The 24,262-nt window shown below is 47.1% G+C and overlaps 1 protein-coding gene across 3 annotated transcripts in view; it reads left to right on the forward strand.

Annotated features, from left to right (window-relative positions):
* atp8b5b (ATPase phospholipid transporting 8B5b) overlaps positions 1 to 24,262 on the forward strand; it is a 506,562-nt gene that overhangs the window by 202,142 nt on the left and 280,158 nt on the right. For all 3 annotated transcript variants that reach the window (XR_011588690.1, XM_070868497.1, XM_070868507.1), the window contains exon 8: positions 15,889 to 15,961. Coding sequence is in view for 2 of the 3 variants with exons in the window: in XM_070868497.1 (XP_070724598.1) it covers positions 15,889 to 15,961 (73 nt within the window). In the remaining variant the exon portion in view is untranslated. The remainder of the gene's footprint in view (positions 1 to 15,888; positions 15,962 to 24,262) is intronic.

The raw sequence follows: 24,262 nt of genomic DNA on the forward strand, positions 1-24,262 counted from the left end.
CTGCCCTGGATAGATTAAATTTGCTGCGAGCCTGGGCTCGCAGAGGCCCTTGACCTTTAAAGTCATTTGGGCGAGGAGGAGGGTCCAGCGAGTGATTCTCGCACTGCTCACTGTCCTGTCCTTAATTATCCCCGTCCAACAGCATCTGCGTCGGGGTATGATGGGTGAGGAGTGCAATGGGGGATACTCCGGTAAAGATCTGAGCTCTCTTTACTGCCCAGTGGGTGGCCAGCAAGTGCCTCTCACAATTGGAGTATCCCTTTTCTACCTCCGTGAGGACCCTGGAGGAGTACACCACTGGTCTCAGCTGACCGTTTCGCTCCTGGAGCAACACTGCACTTAAGCTGTCGCCACTGGCTGCCACCTCCAGGAAGAATTCCTCTCCCCCCCGCCCATCAATTGCCCCTAGGGCTGGTGCTACCTGCAGGTCTCTCTTAAGATGGACAAATGCTGCCTCATAGCCCTCGTCCCATTCCCACTCGACCCCCTTATGTAGGAGTCTGAGCAGAGGAGCGGCAGTGGCTGCATAGTCCTCGATGAAGTCCCTACAGTAGCCAGTGATTCCCAGGAAAGGCCTTAGCCCCGACACATCGCTAGGGACAGGGAGTTCCTGCACTGCCTTTCTTCTAGCCTCATCAATGGCCCTTTCTCCTGCCCTTATCGTCAGGCCCAGGAATTTTACTTCTCCTAGACCTATCTGGGCTTTCTTGGGGTTAATTTTCAAACCCCCTTCCTTCAGTAAGACCAGCAGTTCGGCCAGCAGTGGACCGTGTTCCTCACTGCTGTCTGTGAACAACAACAGGTCGTCCACATACTGGACCAGCTGGTGTGGTTGGCTGAAGCCTTTTAAGCAGTTCGCCATGCATTAGTGAAAGATGCTGGGACTAGGACTATTATGAAAGCCCTGTGGGAGGCAGCTCCATGTATACTGCTGTTCCCGGAAGGTGAAGGCAAACTTGTACTGGTCTTCCTTCCGTACAGGGATAGACCAGAACCCGTTGGATATGTCCAACACTGTGAACGAGGTTGCGGATGCAGGGATTTCCCCTATTAGATCCGCAACCACCGCTACTGTGGGGGTACAAGCTGGGATGTTTTTATTGAGCACCCTATAATCCATCGTAGCCCTCCAAGAATTGTCCGGTTTCCTAACCGGCCAAAGCGGGGAGTTAACATGGGTGGCTATGGGTCTCAAAACACCCTGCTCGACAAGCTAGCTTAAAGTTGTCTCCAAGTCTGCTTCTGCCTCTCGGGGAAAGCCATACTGCTTTTGCGGGCGGGACATGGGATCCTCATCTATTCTAATCTCCACTCCTGTGACTCTCCCACAATCGTGTTTATGGGTGGCAAATGCTGCAAGACTTGCTTGCACATAGGCCCGGTACTCGGCCGGGATATTACCGACCAGAACCTCCAGGCCATAGCCCCCTTTTGGCTTCATTGTACACAGACTCCCTTTTCCCTGTTTCTTATCAATAACCATGACTTCGCCCTCTGCTCCCGTGCCCACTGTGTCCCATAGACAGTGATTCCTCAAGTTTACTAGGATCTGGTGAGCGATGATGAAATCAGCCCCCAAGATTCCTTTTCCCACCTGCTCCCAGTTCATCAGGACGCACTTCCACTGTGTTTGGAGTGCTCCAAACCAACTGTGAGCGGGAATGAGAAAAACCCAGCCTTCTCATTTCCTGTGAACCCAACTAGTTAATACGGCACCCCGTTTGATAGAGGTGAGGTTGCAGGGTCCTCCGAATGGACTATCGTGCTGGAAGCACCAGTGTCCAAAAGGTAAGTACCCAATACACCCTCAACCTCCATCTTGACCCAGGGTCGTCCCCTTGGTTCGAATTCTAGTGGGCACAGGTATGCAGGCTGGGTCTGGGCTAGTCACGGCCTCTGTACTGGCAGGGTTGCTGGTGCTTCCCTGTCTGTTGCCGTGGCTACCTTCCCAGTCCCCTCCAGCGCTGTCCTCACTGCAGCTACTATCTCGTCAAGAGATGGTGAGGAGCTCCCTCCACTTCCCCCACTCTGGGCGGCTCCTGAAGGACTTCTCCCCCCATATCTCTTTACTGGGCTCCTGCAATCCTTTAAAATGCCCAGCTTTCCCGCACCCGTAGCACACTCCCTCCTTATCAGACGAGCGGCCACCCTCCTGGTGCCATTCCCTTTTGGGAATCGAGTTGGGTTTTACTTCATTTACCCGACCTTTGGAGATTTTCTCCTCCTCCCCTCCTCCATTCCGTTGGACTAGTGCCAGTTGCCTGACCACTGCTTCCTCGGTGAGGTTGGGGTCTCGGGAATCGAACCACAGTTCTGCCCTGGCCTTGAGCCGGGGCAAACAGTTTGCCACCAGCATCCTCAGCCAGCGGCCAGTCTGTACCGCGGAAAGATTTGCCCGGTCGAGGAGCTCCCCACAGGCTGCATGGTATACCAACCACAGCCTGTCCCCTGCGAGCTGCCTTGTCCTTAAGACCCGTTCGAATGGACTGCCGTCATCAAAGCCCATAGCCTCAAGGACGGCCCTCTGGACCTCAGTAAATGTGCACTGCCCCCTCCGGCATTCTGCCGGTAGGGCCTGGTACAATTTGCTGTCTCTTCCTCGTCGCACCCATTAATTTCCCCTGCCTGCATCACCTCCATAAAGTGGATAGACGGGTCCCCGCTGCGCGTGAGTTTGACCAAATGGGCCACCATGGCCCTGAGTGATTGAACTCCATGGGGAATAATAAAATCGTTCTCCAGCGCTCCCTGACCTTGGCCACCTCCCTGTGGAGGACCGTACTTGCGCTGCCTGACCGGGCACATCCGCCCTGGTTCAGGATCTTTCTGCGCTGGTCCCTCTACCTCCGGCTGCCCCACCAAACCCGGTGCAGCAGACTTTGCCTGGTCGCTTGATCCAGCCCTTAACTGACCCTCGGCGGGAGCCTCACATCCCTGCTGCCGAGCAGGACACATTGGTCCTGCCCCCAGCCCTGGGTATGCTATTACCTGCGTGCCCCGCTCCTCCTGGTACCCCACCGGACAAACCACCGGTGCCTTAGGAGGTGGTCGGGCGTCTCTTGCCTTTGGATTCTCCTCTACCCCCCAATACTCTCCTTTGTCCCCTGTGGACCCTCCAGGTCCTATCAGGGCGACCATCCCCTTTGCCTGGGATAGAGCGTGGGTGAGAGTTTTAATCCTCTCCTGGCAGGGACCGTGATCTGCAAACTCACTGCTGCTGGCCACTTTATAGGCTGCCTGTACGTCTTTTAATTTATTCTCTAGTTCCCAAATTTTCTGGGTGTACCGAGAGTTCTGTTCCCGGAGGGACCCCTCACTACCCTTGACCTCAGTGACCTGACACTGAAGATAGTCCCAGCTATTTCGGAAGGTCTCCTCCAACTGCCGGTTCCCTTGCTGCGCCTCAGCTAATTCGGCCAGCAGGTTGTCCCCAACCGCAGCCCGGATAGCAGAGAGCTCCTCTGATTTCTGAAGACTCTGTTCCAAGTCCTTCACCCGCTGGTCGAGCTTTCGGATTTGGCGGGTGAAGCAGATAAGCCAGATGGCCTTTTCCACCCTGCGGTTGTGGTCCTTCCCTGCTGTCCACTGGGCAGCAGCATCCACTGGGCGCTCTGCCCGTGTGAGGGCTTGCACCCAAGGTTTGGTGAGGTTCACCTTGCCAAAAATGTATGAGGAAATTCTCTCCTCCATTTTAGTTTCCTCTCTTATCACCGCATCTGTTATATTAACATCTCCTGTTTGCCTATGTCCTGCCACGGTCACCATGTTCTGTAAGGTGTTCTCAGGGAGTGTTGTTGTGCCTTGGGTGTCTCTCTCTGGGCTTCTGCCCTCACAGCTTATGCCTGGCCTGTGAGGTACCCTGAGTGCTGCAAGAGCACCCCTGGAGAGACTGTGTCCACAGCTTATGAAGGGGGTTTTGAGACTCATGCGTCCCCACAGCTTATGCTTAGCCTGTGAGGCACCTGTGAGTGTCAAACACTCCTAACCCCTTCTTCCCTAGCCTGTGACACACAGTTGAGCGTTTTCGAGGCGCTCCTAGCTTCCCTTACACTGTTCTGACATAAGACTCACGATCAGGAGATGTAATACAATAGAACTGAGACAAGATGATTCCAAGAGGAACTTAGGCTTCCAATTTATTTGACAAGGTGTATCTCAACAAACAGCAATACACCAACAAAACAATCCCCCTAAATCCCACTAAACGGACACAACGAAAATCTTTACACAAATTTAGCAGTACAATGCCCAACCTCCCACCTTTCCTGGCCTAAGTGAGTTGTGAGTTCCGGGGACCAGAGGTTATACTCACTACTGTGCCTTCTGCAGTCTGGTGGTTTGTTACTTCTATCTTCGGTGTCTTCGGACACTGGTTTTCCTTCAGTGTCGAGAGGCTTGCTGGCTGTTGGATCACGAGAGCAGGGAACCACACACAATGTGTCAGAAACTCCTTTTTATAGCCAGATTATCCAGTTCGCCTCTCGTGCTGAAATCGATCCTGTCCATTGGTGGGCTTTGTGATTTTGAAAAATGCAGCAGTTTTAGATTATTGTGGTTTTTTTTCCACTGATGTTAACCTACTCAAGGTTTGAATGGGTGTTGATTGCGTTGGCCTCCTGTAGCCATTGTGTAGGCCCTTGGGTTGTTTTCGGTACCCTAGTTTTCTGAAGGTCTGCATAATTTCCCTCCAATTCAGTTTTCTCTAACCTACTGAAGGTTTGAGTTGGGGTTGATTGGGTTGGCCTCCTGTAGCCATTGTGTAGGCCCTTGGTTTGTTTTGGGTTCCCTAGTTTTCTGAAGGTCTGCATAATTTCCTTCCATAGTGTAAACATGGGGAAGACAATAGCCCAATAATGGCGATGAGTCAGTCGCACAGTTTTCGAGCAAGTGCTCTTCCATTGGCTTGAAAGCCCCATGCTTCGGGCTGACTCTGTCCCACCATTGGCCCTCCGGTGTCCTCCCCCGTCCAATCACTGCTCTGCCAAGGTCAAACTGTCTCGGTTTCAATTTCACATTGTAGCACAAACAGATCCCACAGCCCTTTTCCTTCTGGGTAAAATGAAGGGTTTACATCCTCCCCTACAGCAGCAGACGTGCTTGCCGACATTATCTCACATTCAATCCATTTGAAGTATACATATACAATCACAGGGAACATTTTACCCATAGTCGGCATGGACCTTAGACCACGGTTTGGAGGGCCAAGACCATAAAGTTAGTGGCGCCTCCCTGGGTGCATTGCTTAACTGCGAGCATGTGTTACATCTCTGCACGCATGACTCTAAGTCCGCATCGATACCGGGCCCCCACATGTGGGATCTGGCTATTGCTTTCATCATTACGATGCCTGGTGGGTACTGTGGCAGTCACTGATGAAGGTATCTCTGTCCTTCTTGGGCACCACTACCCAATTGCCCCATAGAAGGCAGTCTGCCTGTACAGACATTTCAGCTTTGCGCCACTGGTACGGCTTTATCTCTTCCTTCATTTCCACTGAGACTCTGGACCAGCTCCTGTGGAGCACACAGTTTTTAACTAGGGACAGTAAGGGGGTCCTGGCTTGTCCAGGTTCTAATCTGTCGGGCTGTGATGGGTAATTGCTCACTCTCAAATACTTCCATAACCATGACTAAATCTGCGGGCTGCACCATTTCCACCCCCGTGGTGGGCAATGGCAACCTACTGAGAGTATCGGCACAGTTCTCTGTGCCAGGCCTGTGGCGGATGGCGTAGTTGTATGCGGAAAACGTGGGCGCCCATCTCTGGATGCGGGCCGGTGCATTTGTATTTTTCCCCTTACTCTCAGAAAACAGGAATATTAGTGGCTTATGGTCAGTTTCCAATTCAAATTTTAGCCCAAACAAATATCGATAAATTTTCTTTACCCCATGGACACATGCTAACGCTTCTTTTTCAATCATGCTGTAGGCTCTCTCTGCCTTAGACAGACTTCTGGATGCATAAGCAACCGGTTGCAATTTCCCAAAATCATTAGCTTGTTGCAATACACACCTGACACCGTACGACGACGCATCGCATGCTAGTACCAAATGCTTACATGGATCATACAACACAAGCAATTTGTTTGAGCATAACAATTTTCCAGCTTGAACAAAACCATTTTCTTGGCTTTTGCCCTATACCCATTCGTCCCCTTTACACAGTAAGGCGTGCAGTGGTTCTAACAGTGTGCTGAGACCCGGTAAGAAGTTACCAAAGTGGCTCAGGAGTCCTAGAAACGACCGCAGCTCCATCACGTTCTGTGGCCTTAGTGTGTTCTTGATTGCCTCCGTCTTCGAATCGGTGGGCTTGATGCCATCCGCCACGATCCTCCTCCCCAGGAACTCCCTTTCAGGCGCCAGGAAAACGCATTTGGAGCATTTTAACCTGAGCCCCATGCGGTTGAGTCGACTAAGAACCTCCTCCAGGTTCTGCAGCTGCTCGACTGTGTCCCGACCTGTAACCAAGATATCATCCTAGAGGACCACCGTGCGCGGGACCAACTTCAGTAAGCTTTCCATGTTTCTCTGAAATATTGCCGCGGCTGATCGAATTCCAAACGGGCATCTGTTATAAATGAAGAGATCTTTGTTCGTGTTGATGCAGGTGAGGCCCTTCGATGATTCCTCCAGCTCCTGCGTCATGTAGGCCGAGGTCAAGTCCAGCTTCGTGAACGTCTTTCCTCCTGCCAGTGTAGCAAAAATGTCGTCAGCCTTTGGTAGTGGGTATTGGTCCTGCAGGGAGAAACGATTGATAGTTACTTTGTAATCACCACAGATTCTGATGGTGCCGTCTCCCTTGAGGACTGGAACGATTAGGCTGGCCCACTCGTTGAATTCGATCGGTGAAATGATGCCCTCTCTGTGCAGCCGGTCTAGCTTGATCTCTACCCTTTCTCTCATCATATACGCTACTGCTCTCGCCTTGTGATGAATGGATCGCGCCCCCGGAATTAGGTGGATCTGCACTTTTGCTCCTTGAAATTTCCCGATGCCTGGTTCGAACAGCGAAAGGAAGTTGTTTAAGACCTGGGCACACGAAGTGTCGTCAGCGGGCGAGAGCGCTCGGACGTCGTCCCAGTTCCAGCATATCTTTCCCAGCCAGCTCCTGCCGAGCAGCGTGGGACCATCGCCCGGTACCACCCTGAGCGGTAGCTTGTGCATCGCTCCATCGTAGGAGACCTTTACAGCAGCAGTGCCAATTATGGGAATCAGTTCCTTTGTGTAAGTTCTTAGTTTCGTGCGAATTGGAGTAAAGACTGGCCTTGAGACCTTGCTGTACCACAATTTATCAAAAGTCTTTTTGCTCATGATGGACTCGCTCGTGCCTGTGTCCAGCTCCATTGATATCGAGAGTCCATTTAGTTCAACCTTCAGTATTATCGGGGGACACTTAGTGGTAAATGTGTGCACCCCATATACCTCTGCCTCCTCGGTCTGAGGCTCTGGTTTGTCGTGATCCGCCGTGGATCTGTTCTCCTCTGCAACATGGTGGTTTGCAGGATTAACAGGCTTTGCAGCTCGCCTGCACATACGTTGGAGATGTCTCATTGTTCCACAGCCCTTGTAAACGTACCCTTTGAAGCAGTATGAATGGAAACGATGATCGAACCCGCAGCGCCAATAAGGTGTTAATGGCCTTGCAGTCATCACCCTTAATGGTGTACTCTGAGACATCTGCGGACATGCAGCTGCAGGCATGTGGGGCCTGCCCTGTGCGTTGCTATTTGAAAACAACATCACTTTGTTCACAGTACTTGTAGCAGCACTCGTGTGCTGAGAGATTTGCTTAGTATTGTCACTGGTGGCAATGAATGCCTGGGCTATCGCTATGGCCTTACTCAACATTGGTGTCTCTACTGTCAAAGGTTTGCGAAGTATCATTTCATGGCCAATGCCAGTACGAAAAAGTCTCTGAGCATGTGCTCCAAATGTCCTTCAACTTTGCAATGTCCTGTAAAGCGTCTTAGCTCGGTGACATAACTCGCCACTTCCTGGCCTCCAGACCTTTTGTAGGTGTAGAACCGATACCTCACCATCAGAACGCTTTCCTTTGGGTTCAGATGCTCCTGGACCAGGGTGCACAAATCATCGTACGATTTCTCTGTGGCTTTCGCTGGAACAAGCAGATTTTTCATGAGGCCATACGTTGGTGCCCCGCAGACGGTAAGGAGAATCGCCCTTTGTTTTGCAGATTTCGCGTCTCCTTCCAGCTCGTTGGCCACAAAGTATTGGTCGATGAAGGTTTCCCAATCATCTCCCTCCGAGCATTTCTCCAGGATGCCCACTGTTCTCTGCATTGTTGGGTTCGTCATCTGTATCTCGTTGCCAGTTGTTATGTATGAATAAAGAGTCTGACTGGATACTGTGAGCTCAAAGTAAGGTGTGACCGTAGTCTTTTATTGCAGATCTCCAGAGTGCCTCTCCAGCCTGTGAGGCCTCCTTAAGTACCTGTGCTCCCAAGGGATTGTGGGGTCCCTTGGGACTCCAGGGGATGAGCCCTCTGGTGGCAGTACAAGGTATATACAGGTTTACATATATAACAGTCGGGACATTCATTGTTTATGACCAGTCGGTGGAAAACAGAGCTACTGCAATGGGGCCTGCCCTTTCTCACCCTCTCTTGGTGACCAATTACATGCAGCAGACTCGAGATCGCCGAAGGTACGCTCCACAGCATTACGAAGGCCCAATGTAAAACGTGCCAGACTGATGAGGAGAACCAGACGTTACACCCCCCACAAGTACAGAGACAAGCGGTCTTACCTCGACTTGCCCGACACCACCTGCCTTCGGAGACTGCGCTTCCACAAAGAGGTTATCACTGAGGTATGCCAGCTGATTAGAGGAGATCTGCAGCCTGCCAGCACCATCAGTACTGCACTTTCCATCAAGGTCAAAGTCACCGCGGCACTGTCGTTCTATGCCTCGTGTTCTTTTCAGGCCACAGCTGGCGACATTTGCGGACTTTCTCAGCATGCCTCACAGTGCTGCATTAGACACATCACCGAAGCCCTGTACGCATGCAGGAGGAACTTGATCAGCTTCCCTATGACCAGGGAGGCAGAGAGTGAGAGGGCTCTAGGATTCTCCAGAATTCCAAATTTCCCCAAGCTGCAGGGAGAAATAGACTGTATGCACATCGCAATGCGGGCACCTTTTCAGGAACCGCAAGGGATTCCACTCCCTGAACTCGTTGTCGACCACCAGCAAATTATACTGGCAGTGAATACTCAATTTCTGGACAGCATCCATGATGCTCACATCCTGCGTGAGAGCACTGTATGTGACTTGTTTAACAATCAGCCACAAGGTTGGTGATAAAGCATATGGCCCCGCCACCTGGCCGATGACCGCACTGCATGTCACCCAACCGAAGCCGAGAGGCGATACCATGAGAGCCACAGAGCAACTCGCAATATCGTGGAGAAAACCATTGGCGTGCTGAAGCAACACTTTAGACGCCTGGACCATTCAGGAGGCGACCTCCAATACCATCCTGAGCAAGTAGCTCAATTTGTGGTGGTGTGCTCCATGCTGCACAACTTGGCTATCAAGAGTGGACACGAATTGCTTGAAGAGTCTGATAGTCCACCTCACCAGAGAGAGGAAGAGGAGGACGAGGAGGTGGACGCTGACATCGGCCCAGACTGACGCTGAAGCCATGCACCCACCCCCCTGTAGACCGCATGAAAGGGCAGTGGTGGCATGATAGCTGCAAGAACCTTACGTCAGGAGCTCATCAGCGCTTCGCCTAAAAGATCGTTGGTGTTATTTACAAGGCTGACACACTGCTGGGTGTGCAGGTAATACATCAATGATGGGAATCACCTCAGTGACAGTTAAAGTTTAAGTTGATTGAAGTTAAGTGTGATTATACCCTTTGACGTTAAGGAATCACCAGCGTGTAATGGTGCAGCAATCGGAGCCAATGCGCAACAAGGTTTTGTTGAACAAAAAACATTTAAACCGAACATTTGTCTGAAATCATCAGTGTTTTTGTAAAAACCAACCCTTCCCCCACCCCCCCGCACCGCCCCCGCCCCCCCGCTTCTCCTCCCCACGTTTACCCCATCCCCTCCCTTCCTGACCCCAAGGCACCTGGCTGAGGAGTTCCTCAGGCGCTGCTTCATTGGGGGTAGTGGGTGGTGGGGGGGGCAGATGATGGCCGAACCGCTGCTTGGACTGATACAGGGGACGATGGTCCTGAGGTGGGAACGTGCTCCGAGCCAGAAGCAAGATGTTGCTGCTGGCTCTCGTGTGGTTAGCAATGGGGGTGCGACACCTTGGGGTGCAGTGCCACGCTCTGGGATCACTGTGAGCCCTCTGCCACCAGTGTTCCTGGCTACCAGCTCCAGGGCCTCCACCACCCCATCTTATTTGTTGGTCAAAAACTCGGTGCCAACTATGTTCTTGGTGCTTAGTAGGTTTTTTGCTGCTGGTGAATCTCCCTCGTGCCTCCCACAACAGCGAAACAAGCACACACCATTACCACACACGCCTTCAGTCCCTCTGAGCTCCCTCTCTCTCTGTCTCCTCTCCTACGCATGTCATGATGACCCTTGACCTCCTGATTTGCGGGAATCGAGCATTGCCATGCCGTTGCTAAGGACGGCCACACTTTACGCCAGAAGATCAAAAAAATTTAACGCTACCGCCCATTTCATATCACTCGTGATAACGCCCATTTTCAAAAATGGAGACTAGGTGCTTTGAGAATGGGCGAGAAGCCTTCGATCTGAAAACCCATTTTTACTGCCCATGCCGGAAATAACGCCCATTTTTGGGTGATATGCACGAAAGTGGAAAACCTAGCCCATAGCCCCAACTCTTTTAGCCTATCTTGATAACTAAGATGCTTTAGACCTGGAATTAGTCTAGTGGCCCTCTTCTGCACCTGTTTCAGAGCCTCAATATCACCCACCACGTGAAGAGACCAAAACTCAACACAGTATTCCAAGTATGGCCCGACTAAGGTCTTTTACAAGGACAAAACAGTACGCTTTGCCTTGTACTCAATTGTCCTATGGATATACTCCAATATCGTTGCACTGCAATGCTCATGTACCTTTAAGGATGTATGCACTAGAATGCCCAAATCCCTTTCTATCTGCACCATCTTTAATGCCTTTCCCTGGTGGGTGTGTGAATGTTGAGCATTTGCTCTGCCCATATGCATAATACTGCACTTATCTAAGTTATACATCCTTTTCCAGTCTTGAGCCCATTCTCCCAACATATTAAGATCTGCCTTAAGCTTACGAGAATCTTCTATAGTGCTGACACTCGCACAAATCTTGGTATCATCTGCAAATCTGCAAATTGTGCCCCCAACTCCAAAATCCAGTTCATTAATAAAAATAGTAAAAATCAACGGTCCCAACACTGATACCTGTGGGGCACCACTGGTGCCCGGCCTCCAAACAGATCCAATTCCATCTGTAACTACTCTTTGCCTGCATTCTGCCAGCCAGTTCTGAATCCAACTCAATATATTTCCAGAGGCTCCGTTCTTATAGAGAAGCCTCTTACATAAGAACATAAGAAATAGGAACAGGAGTAGGCCATTCGGCCCCTTGAGCCTGCTCTGCCATTCAATAAGATCATGGCTGATCTGATCATGGACTCAGCTCCACTTCCAAGCCCGCTCCCCATAACCCCTTATCCCCATATCGTTTAAGAAACTGTCTATTTCTGCCAAATGTATTCAATGTCCCAGCTTCCACAGCTCTCTGAGACAGCGAATTCCACAGATTTACAACCCTCTGAGAGAAGAAATTTCTTCTCATCTCTATTTTAAATGGGCGGCCCCTTATTCTAAGATCATGCTCTCTAGTTCTAGTCTCCCCTATCAGTGGAAACATCCTCTCTGCATCTACCTTGTCAAGCCCCCTCATAATCTTATACGTTTCGATTAAGATCACCTCTCATTCTTCTGAATTCCACTGAGTAGAGGCCTTTCCTCAACCTTTCCTCATAAGTCAACCCCCTCATCCCCGGAATCAACCGAGTGAACTGCCGCCAAAGCAAGTATATCCTTTTATAAATATGGAAATCAAAACTGCACACAGTATTCCAGGTGTAGCCTCACCAATACCTTATATAGCTGTAGCAAGACTTCCCTGCTTTTATACTCCATCCCCTTTGCAATAGAGGCCAAGATACCATTGGCCTTCCTGATCACTTGCTGCACCTGCATACTATCATTTTGTGTTTCATGCACAAGTACCCCCAGGTCCTGCTGTACTGCGGCACTTTGCAATCTTTCTCCATTTAAATAATAACTTGCTCTTTGATTTTTTCTGCCAAAGTACATGACCTCACACTTTCCGACATTATACTCCATCTGCCAAATTTTTGCCTACTCATTTAGCCTGTCTATGTCCTTTTGCAGATTTTTTGTGTCCTCCTCACACATTGCTTTTCCTCCCATCTTTGTATCATCAGCAAACTTGGCTACGTTACACTCAACCCCTTCTTCCAAGTTGTTAATATAGATTGTAAATAGTTGGGGTCCCAGCACTGATCCCTGTGGCACCCCACTAATTACTGGTTGCCAACCAGAGAATGAACCATTTATCCCGACTCTCTGTTCTCTGTTAGTTAGCCAATCCTCTCTCCATGCTAATATATTACCCTCAACCCTGTGAACTTTTATCTTGTGCAATAACCTATTATGTGGTACTGTGTCAAATGCCTTCTGGAAGTCCAAATACACCACATCCACTGGTTCCCCTTTATCCACCTTGTTCGTTACATCCTCAAAAAATTCCAGCAAATTTGTCAATCATGACTTCCCCTTCATAAATCCATGCTGACTCTGCCTAACCAAATTTTGCTTTTCCAAATGTCCTGCTACTGCTTCTTTAATAATGGACTCCAACATCTTCCCAACCACAGATGTTATGCTAACTGGTCTATAGTTTCCTGCTTTTTGTCTGCCTCCTTTTTTAAATAGAGGCATTACATTTGCAGTTTTCCATTCTGCTGGGACCTCCCCAGAATGCAAGGAATTTTGGTAAATTACAACCAATGCATCCATAATCCCTGCCGCTATTTCTCTTAAGACCCTAGGATGCAAGCCATAAGGTCCAGGGGATTTATCTGCTTTTATCCCCATTATCCTACTGAGTACCACCTCCTTAGTGATTGTAATTGTGATAAGTTCCTCCCCCCCCTATAGTCCTTTGACTATCCACTGTTGGAATATTGTTAGTGTCCTCTACTGTAAAGACTGATACAAAAGATTTGTTCGGAGTTTCTGCCATCTCCATGTTCCTCATTACTAATTCCCCGGTCTCGTCCTTTAAGGGACCAACATTTACTTTAGCCACCCGTTTCCTTTTTATATACCTATAGAAACTCATGCTATTTGTTTTTATATTTTGTGCTAGTGTACTTTCATAGTCTTATCTTCCCTTAATCATTTTTTTAGTCGTTCTTTGCTGGCTTTTAAAAGCTTCCCAGTCTTCTGTCCTCAGACTAGTTTTGGCCACTTTGTATGCCCTTGTTTTTAATTGGATACCGTCCTTTATTTCTTTAGTTAGCCTTGGATGGCTATCTTTTCCTACACCCTTTTCTCCTCACTGGAATATATTTTTCTTGAGAGTTGTGAAATATCTCCTTAAATGTACACCACTGTTCATCAACCGTCCTACACTTTAATCTATTTTCCCAGTCCATTTTACCCAACTCTGCCCTCATACCTTCATAGTCTCCTTTATTTAAGCTTATGCCGTACTTTGTCAAAAGCTTTTTGGAAATCTAAGTAGACTACTGGGCTTCCCGTATCCAACAACTTTGTAACTTTTTCAAAAAGTACAATTAGATTCGTGAGACATGACCTCTTTTTTATGAAGGCATGTTGGATGTCCCTAATATGTCCCTCCTTATCCAAGTATTCATATATTGCATCCTTTATGATTCCTTCAAGCATCTGACCTATTACTGATGTTAAACTGATAGGCCTATAGTTACCCGGTCTGTCTTGTCACCTTTTTAAAAAATGGGGACTACATTAGCCTCCTTCCAATCTGTAGGAACCATTCTAGAGTGCAGTGAGCTATTAAAAATACAAGCCAGGGGCTCGCACAGCACATCTCCCGGAGGACCCTCGGGTGGATATCATCCGGCCCAGCTGCTTTATCTCTTTTCAAGTTCTTAATTCTTTCTAAAACAATATGTTTATCTATGTTAATGGTACCAACAAAACTAGTATTATTAAATTCTAATATTTGGGCATCATCCTCGAGGATGAAGATTGATGCAAATTTAATATTTCCACCATTCTCTGGGCTCAATTTTCCCCAGTATTTGCTCAGTTTTTTTGGGGAGTAGACTGCTTTTTCTGGCCTAACTTAATAATCCCCAGTTTCCCCAATCAATTTGCACCAGCGTAAGTGACTTAGTTACGTTTTTTTTTCGTTAAGTATTTTTTTCTCAAAAGGGGGCATTTAGGCAACTTTGGCCAGCTAATAGTTACTCCAGTTCTACTTAGGCCAGCATATGTGGCCACTCGAGAAAACCCTTGCCGACAGTTAAAGAAATCGGCGCAGGTAAGGAAATCGGCGCAGATAAGTGCAGCAGATGCTCGGACAGCAGCAGCAGGAAATGTAAGAGAGAGCGGGAGAGAGAGGTGGGGGAGGAAGAGAGAGGTGGGGGGAAGGAGAGGGGGTGGGGGTAAGCCTTTGACCAAGAGGGAGGAGACCACTTGACCTGGGCTAGGGGCAGGAGAACGCACCGGCATGCCCTTCGGCCAGGGCTAGGGGCAGGGGAGCAGACCGGGAGGCTGAAGACAGGGCAGGTAGGTGGGGGGATGGGTCCTTTTGGCCCGGGAAGGCAGCGGCTTCAGTTTCCAGCCCAGCCTCAGCCCTTTTTCAGTTTCTACCCTCAGCCCTTCTGATCGTCCCTCGTTTCCCCAGCAACATCAGTTTTTGGCGCAGACTTTAAGCTCCACCCACAAAGCTGAAGGCCAATCTGTGCTGCTCCAAATTCAAGTTAATTTCAGCGAAACTTGGATTAATTTTTGGCGCATTTGGGCCACTAAAAAATCGTACATACTTCTTCAACTGTGCCAAAAATCACCCATGTGGAAAACAGTACTTTGTAACCTGTCAGTGGCCCAACTTTGATAGTTATCTGACTCTTCCCATTATTGGCACAGCTGTCTACAATCCCTTTTCCATTAGCCTTTTTGCTGATCCAATAGGAGCCTTTGTTTTCTTCAGTTCCTTGTATTCATCCCTGTTTATTTGAGTATTAGTGTTTTTAATTTATAGAAACATTTCTGTTTACATCTTATTTGTCTTTATACAAAGCCAGTCAGCCACCTTGGCTTTTTCCTACCACATTTCGTGCTTTTGAATTGGGGTACGTGTTTGTTTTCCACATTTTTAATCTTGTTCTTAAAAACTTTCCATTTACATTCAACATCGGTCTCACCACCACCGAGGAGGCTTAGCCAATTTACCTGTTCCAAGTCATCTGCCATTTTGGAGAAGTTGCTCTTCTGAAATCCGATACAAGTTGCAGGTTCTCAGTACCTTTAGCTCTACTAGCCAATTGGAACCATATAATGTTGTGGTCACTGCAGTGAGAAAGCCATGAAGAGAGAAAAAGGTGGAAGATAAAGACAAAGAGCATGACACAAAAATAACTAGAGTAGGAAAAAAGCAGAGGGACAGTTAAAGGAAGAGAGAGATTTTTTTGTCTATGAGTTGAACGAAATTAAAATCATTGGGCGTGAATTTCCGCCTTAGAAATTCACTCCCATTGTGTACCACCCAATATAATGATCTTGTCATAAAATAGCATGAGCAGTGCCAGTGGAAATGTACCAGTATGTCTTTTTGCATTGGCCTTATCTAGTGGCACTCATTTTTTGTTGTAGGTTGCAGAGAGAAAAATGGATGCATGTTCAAGTGGGAAATATCATTAAGATGGAGAATAACCATTTTGTAACTGTAAGTAGCAATTATTTCTTTCTTTTTGATGTCTTTCTTTTTGAATTGCCTTCCCTTGCAGCCCAATCAAGAGCTACATCAGCATCCCAAACTCACTCTGCACAGCAAATGGGAGCTGTGAGAAAATTGTAGTGTGATGGCAGTAGATTCACATTGGAGAGTGCGTTTCCGCTCCCCCACTATTCCACCAGTGGGAGAGAAATACAGGCTGACAGCTCTAACCCATTGTTTTCTATCCTTCATTCCATTTCTTATCTATTCCCACATTTTATTTTGAAGCACCGCAGCTTAACTATTAGAGCTAGATTTTTCACTTTTTTGCATGCTTAATGCCCACTTAATGTCCATTTTACCGCTGAAATGACTATAACATCCATATATCGCCCATTTAGCTACAAAATGGAAACTGACGACATTTTTCGGAAACTTTGCGCCACGCGTTACTTGCCCCATGTGTGTAACGCCGGGAAACAATAATACCGCCCGCCCACTTTTTTTGGGCGGAATCATCAGAATGGGCGAAATCAACGGCCATAACATCGCCCAGCATTAGTTTCTGCATGGACTTAACGCCGAGATTCAATAATATCGCTCGCTTTTTTTTGTCGTAAAGATCACATTTTCCGAAACTAACAGCCAGGAGATCGCCCAGCGTCACTTTCACCACCTCGCATACATATCGCCCACAATATCGCTCGCCCAAAAAGAACGCCCGGAAAAAGTGGAACTAACCGGAACTAATCACAGCATTATGGACGCCATGTTCTACATCACATGTCGTATCCTTTAAAAGGCTGCTTTGCTTCAACCTCGGGGGAGTTCGGATGTACTCTGGAGGTCTTTGGAAGTGATGTGAACATCTGTACAAACATCTTTACCATGCTGTGAACGATTGGAATTGAATAGGTGTCTTCGTTGGGACATTCATTCTTTGTGACCAATCGGTGGAAAACAGATAGCTATTGCAATGGGGCCTGTCCTTTCTCACCCTCTCTTGATGACCAATTACATGCTGCAGACTTGAGATGGCCAAAAGTACGCTCCACAGCATTATGTGCCCAATGTAAGACGTGCCAGACTGATGAGGAGGACCAGACGTTACACCCCCCGCAAGTACAGGGACAAGTGGTCTTACCTCGACTTGCCCGACACCACCTGTCTTTGGAAACTGCGCTTCCACAAAGAGGTTATCACTGATGTATGCCAGCTGATAAGGAAAGATCTGCAGCATGCCAGCACCATCAGTACTGCACTCTCCATCGAGGTCAAAGTCACTGCAGCACTGTCGTTCTATGCCTCGGGTTCTTTTCAGGCCTCAGCTAGCAACATTTGCGGTTTGTCTCAGCATGCCACACATTGCTGCATTAGGCAGGTCACTGAAGCCCTGTACGTACGCAGGAGGGACTTGATCAGCTTCCCTATGACCAGGGAGGCACAGACTGAGAGTGCTCTAGGATTCACCAGAATTGCAAACTTCCCCAAGGTGCAGGGAGCAATAGACTGTACACACATCGCAATGCGGGCACCTTTTCAGGATGCCGAGGTTTTCAGGAACTGCAAGGGATTCCACTCCCTGAATGTGCAACTTGTTGTCGACCACCAGCAAATTATACTGGCAGTGCAAGCTCAATTTCTGGGCAGCATCCATGATTCTCACATCCTACGTGAGAGCTCTATATCTGACTTGTTTAACAATCAGCCACAAGATCAATGCTGGATGCTTGGTGACAAAGGATATGGCCTCGCCACCTGGCTGATGACCCCCCTGCGTGACACCCACACCGAAGCCGAGAGGCGATACAATGAGAGCCACAGAGCCACTCGCAATATCGTGGAGAAAACCATTGGCGTGCTTAAGCAGCACTTTAGATGCCCGGACCACTCAGGAGGCGACCTCCAATACCACCCTGAGCAGGTAGCTCAATTCATGGTGGTGTGCTCCATGCTGCACAACTTGGCTATCAGGAGGGGACAAGAATTGCCTGAAAAGTCTGATAGTCTACCTCACCACAAAGAGGAAGAGGAGGACAAGGAGGCGGATGCTGACATCGGCCCAGACAACCAGGCTGACACTGAAGCCATGCCCCCGCCCCTCTGTAGACCGCATGAAAGGGCCCGTGATAGCTGCAAGAGCCTTACGTCAAGAGTTCATCAATGAGCGCTTTGCCTGAAAGAATGTTGGTGTTATTTACAAGGCTGACACACTGCTGGGTGTGCAGGTGATACATCAATGGTGGACATCACCTTGGTGACAGTTAAAATTTAAGTTGATTGAAGTTAAGTGTAATTATACTCTTTGATGTTTAAGGAATCACCAGCGTGCTGCTGGGGAATCTCCCTCATGCCTCCCACCACAGCCGCACACGCTTTCATTCTCTCGCAGCTCCCTCTCTCTCTATCTCCTCTTCTGCGAATGTCATGATGACCCTTGACCTCCTGAATCATGGGAATCGAGCATTGCCATGCCGTTGCTAAGGACGGCAACGCTTTATGGCAGAAGGTCAGAGAGATTTAACGCTATCATCCATTTCATATCGCTCGTGGTAACGCTGAATTTCAAAAATGGAGACTAGATGCTTTGAGAATAGGCGAGAAGCCGGCGATCTCAAAACCCATTTTTACCACCCACGCCGGAAATAACGCCCATTTTTCGGCGATATGCACATAAGTGTAAAATCTAGCCTCATGTCTTTGATGTGGAACTTTATCAAATATCTCTTGGAAGTCTATTTAAGTGTGTGCTTATACCATCTGCAGCTTGTGACTCAGAAGAGTTGTGGTATGAGGGAGAAGTGGAATGAAAGAAGGATGATTAGGTATGCAGATAGCCTCATCATCGATTCCTCCAACCCTGCCTGTGGCTGTGGCCTCAACGATGCTCAGCACTGTCTCCTCCACGGGGGTTAAAACATGCAGGCGCAATTGTCCTCCTCTGTTCTTTCTTGCTGCCTCCTGTTATGAGCCACCTTCTCCTGCAAAGAAGAGGGAAGTGTGTCAGTGAGTGTCTTGCAATATGTTTGGGGGATGTGGCTGCCATGGTTGAATAGCTGCCAATGTGTGCGAGCTGTGAGTTGTTGGTGCAAGAGTTGCAACAGTGTGTGAGGGTGAGGTGAAGCATATGAATTAAATTGTTGGTAGGTGGGTGATGGGGGTGTCGTGAATTGAGCAGTGGCTAAGGTTAGTGGTGCAGTTGATAGAATATGCCATTTGAAGATGAACTCACTCATCTTGACAACTTGTGTCAGATTGTTAAATTTCCTCCTGCACTGCATCCATATTCTTGGAGCAACACTCCTGGCATTGACCTCCGCTGCTACTTCTTCCCACTGGCTCCTGAGCATATGTCACTCGCTTGCTCTTTCACATGTTCAGCCAATCCTCAAAGTATCACAGTCTAGATTCGCTTTTGAAAAAACTCCCACATTTCTTGCAGCCACAATGCTCCTCCCCTTCAAGAGGCTCAGGCTACCTTTGATATCGAGCCCTCTGCTGATGCATGCAGCTAAGGAAGACCTTTGTAACACTGGCTGCACAGAGCAATCATTTAAAACAGAAGGCAGCATGAAGTTAGCCGAACTCCATATATAGAAGATACCAATCCTGAAACTTTTGAATATATAACTCATTGGCTAAATGAAGGAAAGTTCAGACTACTTCTGTTTATCTCTAATGCCAATGCAGCCATACCTGTTTTTATTGCGAGAACTAGAATTATTTAAAAGTTATATCCATCCCAGTTACCACTCTAAATAAACAAACCTACTAATGCAGCCATTATCTTCTAACTATGTGAACTGAGCTAATGTCAAAGTCTCGTGGGATCTGGTTTCTCATTCTTTCACCCACCCAGTTCTGTAAAACCAACCAGAATGAAATTTCTTTGAACTCAAGTGTTCATGTGAGGCTGCACCAATAAAAATAAAAAGTAATGGAAGTATGAAGGATGATATTTGAATCAGAATTTTACTGGCAATAGGAAAAATGATGCAAAGACAGATTCCTCGACGAAGCTCATAATGTGGCAGACAAAATTCACTCAGCTTTATTTTTAGGAAATAAACGGTATGAGGTCCGACAAGCTGAATTCAGGGAGCTAGGAGTTAAATTAAAAAGCAGGACCTCAAAGGTAGTAATCTCAGGATTGCTACCAGTGCCACGTGCTCGTCGGAGTAGGAATCGTAGGATAGCTAAGATGAAAATGTGGCTTGAGGAGTGGTGCAGGAGGGAGGGATTCAAATTCCTGGGACATTGGAACCAGTTCTGGGGGAGGTGGGACCAGTACAAACCGGACGGTCTGCACCTGGGCAGGACTGGAACCAATGTCCGAGGGGGAGTGTTTGCTAGTGCCGTTGGGAGGCGTTAAGCTAATATGGCAGGGGGGTGGGAACCTATGCAGGGAGATGGGGGCAGAAGCAAAAGATAGAAAGAAGAAAAGTAAAAGTGGAGGGCAGAGAAAACAACGGGCAAAAATCAAAAAAGGCCACATTACAGCACAATTCTAAAGGGACAAAGTGTGTTAAAAAGACAAGCCTGAAGGCTCTGTGATCAATGCGAGGAGTATTCATAATAAGATGGGCGAATTAACTGCGCAGGCAGCTATTAACGAATATGATATAATTGGGATTACGGAGACATGGCTCCAAGGTGACCAAGGCTGGGAACTCAACATCCAGGGGTATTCAATATTCAGGAAGGATAGACAGAAAGGAAAAGGAGGTGGGGTAGCGTTGCTGATTAAAGAGGAAATTAACGCAATAGTAAGGAAGGACATTAACTTGGATGGTGTGGAATCTGTATGGGTAGAGCTGCGGAATACCAAAGGACAGAAAACGCTAGTGGGAGTTGTGTACAGACCACCAAACAGTAGTGGTGAGGTTGGGGACAGCATCAAAGGTACAATAAAGGTACAGCAGTTATCATGAGCGACTTTAATCTACATATACATTGGGCTAACCAAACTGGTAGCAATACGATGCAGGAGGATTTCCTGGAGTGTATTAGGGATGGTTTTCTAGACCAATATGTCGAGGAATCAAAGAGAGGGCTGGCCATCCTAGACTGTGTAATGAGAAAGGACTAATTAGCAATCTCGTTGTGCGAGGCCCCTTGGGGAAGAGTTGACCATAATATGGTAGAATTCTTTATTAAGATGGAGAGTGACACAGTTAATTCAGAGACTAAGGTCCTGAACTTAAGGAAAGGTAACTTCGATAGTATGAGATGTGAATTGGCTAGAATAGACTGGCGAATGATACTTAAAGGGTTGACGGTGGATAGGCAATGGCAAACATTTAAAGATCACATGGATGAACTTCAACAATTGTACATCCCTGTCTAGAGTTAAAATAAAACGGGGAAGGTGGCTCAACCGTGGCTAATTAGGGATCGTGTTAAATCCAAGGAAGAGGCATGTAAATTGGTCAGAAAAAGCAACAAACCTGAGGACTGGGAGAAAGTTAAAATTCAGCAGAGGAGGACAAAGGGTTTAATTAGGAGGGAGAAAATAGAGTATGAGAGGAAGCTTGCTGGGAACATAAAATCTGATTGCAAAAGCTTCTATAGATATATGAAGAGAAAAAGATTAGTGAAGACAAACGTAGGTCCCTTGCAGTCAGAATCAGGTGAATTTATAATGGTGAATAAAGAAATGGCAGACCAATTGAACAAATACTTTGATTCTGTCTTCACGAAGGAAGACACAAATAACCTTCTGGCAATACCAGGGGACCGAGGGTCTAGCGAGAAGGAGGAACTGAAGGAAATCCTTATTAGTCAGGAAATTGTGTTAGGGAAATTGATGGGATTGAAGGCCGATAAATCCCCAGAGCCAGAGTACTTAAGGAAGTGGCCCTAGAAATAGTGGATGCATTGGTGATCATTTTCCAACAGTCTATCGACTCTGGATCAGTTCCTATGGACTGGGCGGTAGCTAATGCAACCCCACTTTTTAAAAAAGGAGGGAGAGAGAAAACGGGGAATTATAGACCGGTTCGCTGGACATCAGTAGTGGGGAAAATGTTGGTGTCACTTATTAAAGATGAAATAGCAGCGCATTTGGAAAGCAGTGACAGGATCGGTCAAGCATGAAATGGAAATCATGCTTGACAAATCTTCTAGAATTTTTGAGGTTGTAACTCGTAGTGGACAAGGGAGAACCTGTGGATGTAGTGTATTTGGACTTTCAAAAGGCTTTTGACAAGGTCCCACACAAGAGATTGGTGTGCAAAATTAAAGCACGTGGTATTAGGGTTAATGTATTGACGTGGATTGAGAACTGGTTGGCAGACAGGAAGCAGAGAGTCGGGATAAACAGGTCCTTTTCAGAATGGCAAGCAGTGACTAGTGGGGTGCCGCAGGGCTCAGTGCTGGGACCCCAGCTATTTACAATTGAGTGTAATATCTCCAGGTTTGCAGATGACACTAAGCTGGGTGGCAGTGTGATCTGTGAGGAGGATGCTAAGAGGCTGCAGGGTGACTTGGACAGGTTAGGTGAGTGGGCAAATGCATGGCAGATGCAGTATAATGTGGATAAATGTGAGGTTATCCACTTTGGGGGCAAAAACATGAAAACAGAATATTATCTGAATGGCAGCAGATTAGAAAAAGGGGAGGTGCAACGTGACCTGAGTGTCATGGTACATCAGTCATTGAAAGTTGGCATGCAGGTGCAGCAGGTGTTGAAGAAGGCAAATGGCATGTTGACCTTCATAGCTAGGGGATTTGAGTGTAGGAGCAGGGAGGTCTTACTGCAGTTGTACAGGGCCTTGGTGAGGCCTCACCTGGAATATTGTGTTCAGTTTTGGTCTCCTAATCTGAGGAAGGACTTTCTTGCTATTGATGGAGTACAGCGAAGGTTCACCAGACTGATTACCGGGATAGCAGGACTGACATATGAGGAGAGACTGGATCGACTGGGCCTGTATTCACTGGAGTTTAGAAGAATGAGAGGGGATCTCATAGAAACCTATAAAATTCTGATAGAATTGGACAGGTTAGATGCAGGAAGAATGTTCCCGATGTTGGGGATGTCCAGAACCAGGGGTCACAGTCTAAGGATAAGGGGTAAGCCATTTAGGACCGAGATGAGGAGAAACTTCTTCACCCAGAGAGTTGTTAACCTGTGGAATTCTCTACCGCAGAGGGTTGTTGATGCCAGTTCGTTAAATAGATTCAGGAGGTAGTTAAATATGGCCCTTACGGCTAAAGGGATCAAGGGGTATGAAGAGAAAGCAGGAAAGAGGTACTGAGGTGAATGATCAGCCATGATCTTATTGAATGGTGGTGCAGGCTCGAAGGGCCGAATGGCATACTTCTGCACCTATTTTCTATGTTAAACCCACGACCTCTACCACCTGGACCTTTACCCTCTCCGCTATGAGGGTTTATCTTGACACCAGCAAACTGGTCCTAAATTATGTTATGGGGCCGCTTAGTTTAAGTACAGTAGTTACATTTAAACATTTAGAAAGTCATTTTCTGCTAAACCTCTCTTCCAAAATGTGACATTTGGTGTCCACAATACATCCATGACATGTTCATAGAAATATTTTAAAATGTCTTTCGACTCTGTTAATGAAAGTGCAGCTTGACAGAAGGGGGCAAACTTTAAAATTGTGAAGGCAAGTTTATGAACTTCCTATGGTTTAAAATTAAAAGCTGCTTAGTCCAGAGAGGGAAGACTGTTTTCAATGTTCTCAGACTCTTCAGAACTAAGCAGAGTCTGGATTATTAAAAAAAAATGGAAAGTAACATCTGGCAAAATGTGATTCTATGGAATTTATTACATTGTAATGGAAGCAACTTCTATGCATAATGAAAACATATGCTATCCAATTCCTATCAAAAATGTTATTGAGCAGTTTCTTACATACGACCAAAATTAGATTTGGTTTCTCGCAATATTTATTGACTGTTTACCCTGAGTTTATAAACTGAGCAAGTGTCAAAGATTGATGATGAAAATTTATTTTGCGCACCTTCTCATATTGCAGTGTTTTTAAAATACATGTTGTCAGCCTCTTTCCCTAAGTAGAGATTTCTAACAAATGTAGAATGTTGTAGACAACAATAACATCAAAACAATTTTGCATATCAGTGGACAATCTGGTGGTATTTCATTTACATCATTGTTTTTAATTTGGAAAGCAATTAGCAAACAAAAGTTCTGATGCTTTTTGATGAAAAAAAGTAATTAGCCTAGATTTGTTCATTGCTCTTTGATAGCATATGTTGTGTCATAAGACTGTCGGAAACATCTCTTAATTAATTCACTGCACTATGTAACTAAGAGTACCACTAAAA

This window comes from Pristiophorus japonicus, chromosome 2, assembly GCF_044704955.1.
Source record: "Pristiophorus japonicus isolate sPriJap1 chromosome 2, sPriJap1.hap1, whole genome shotgun sequence".
In the NCBI taxonomy this organism is placed as follows: Eukaryota; Metazoa; Chordata; class Chondrichthyes; family Pristiophoridae; genus Pristiophorus; species Pristiophorus japonicus.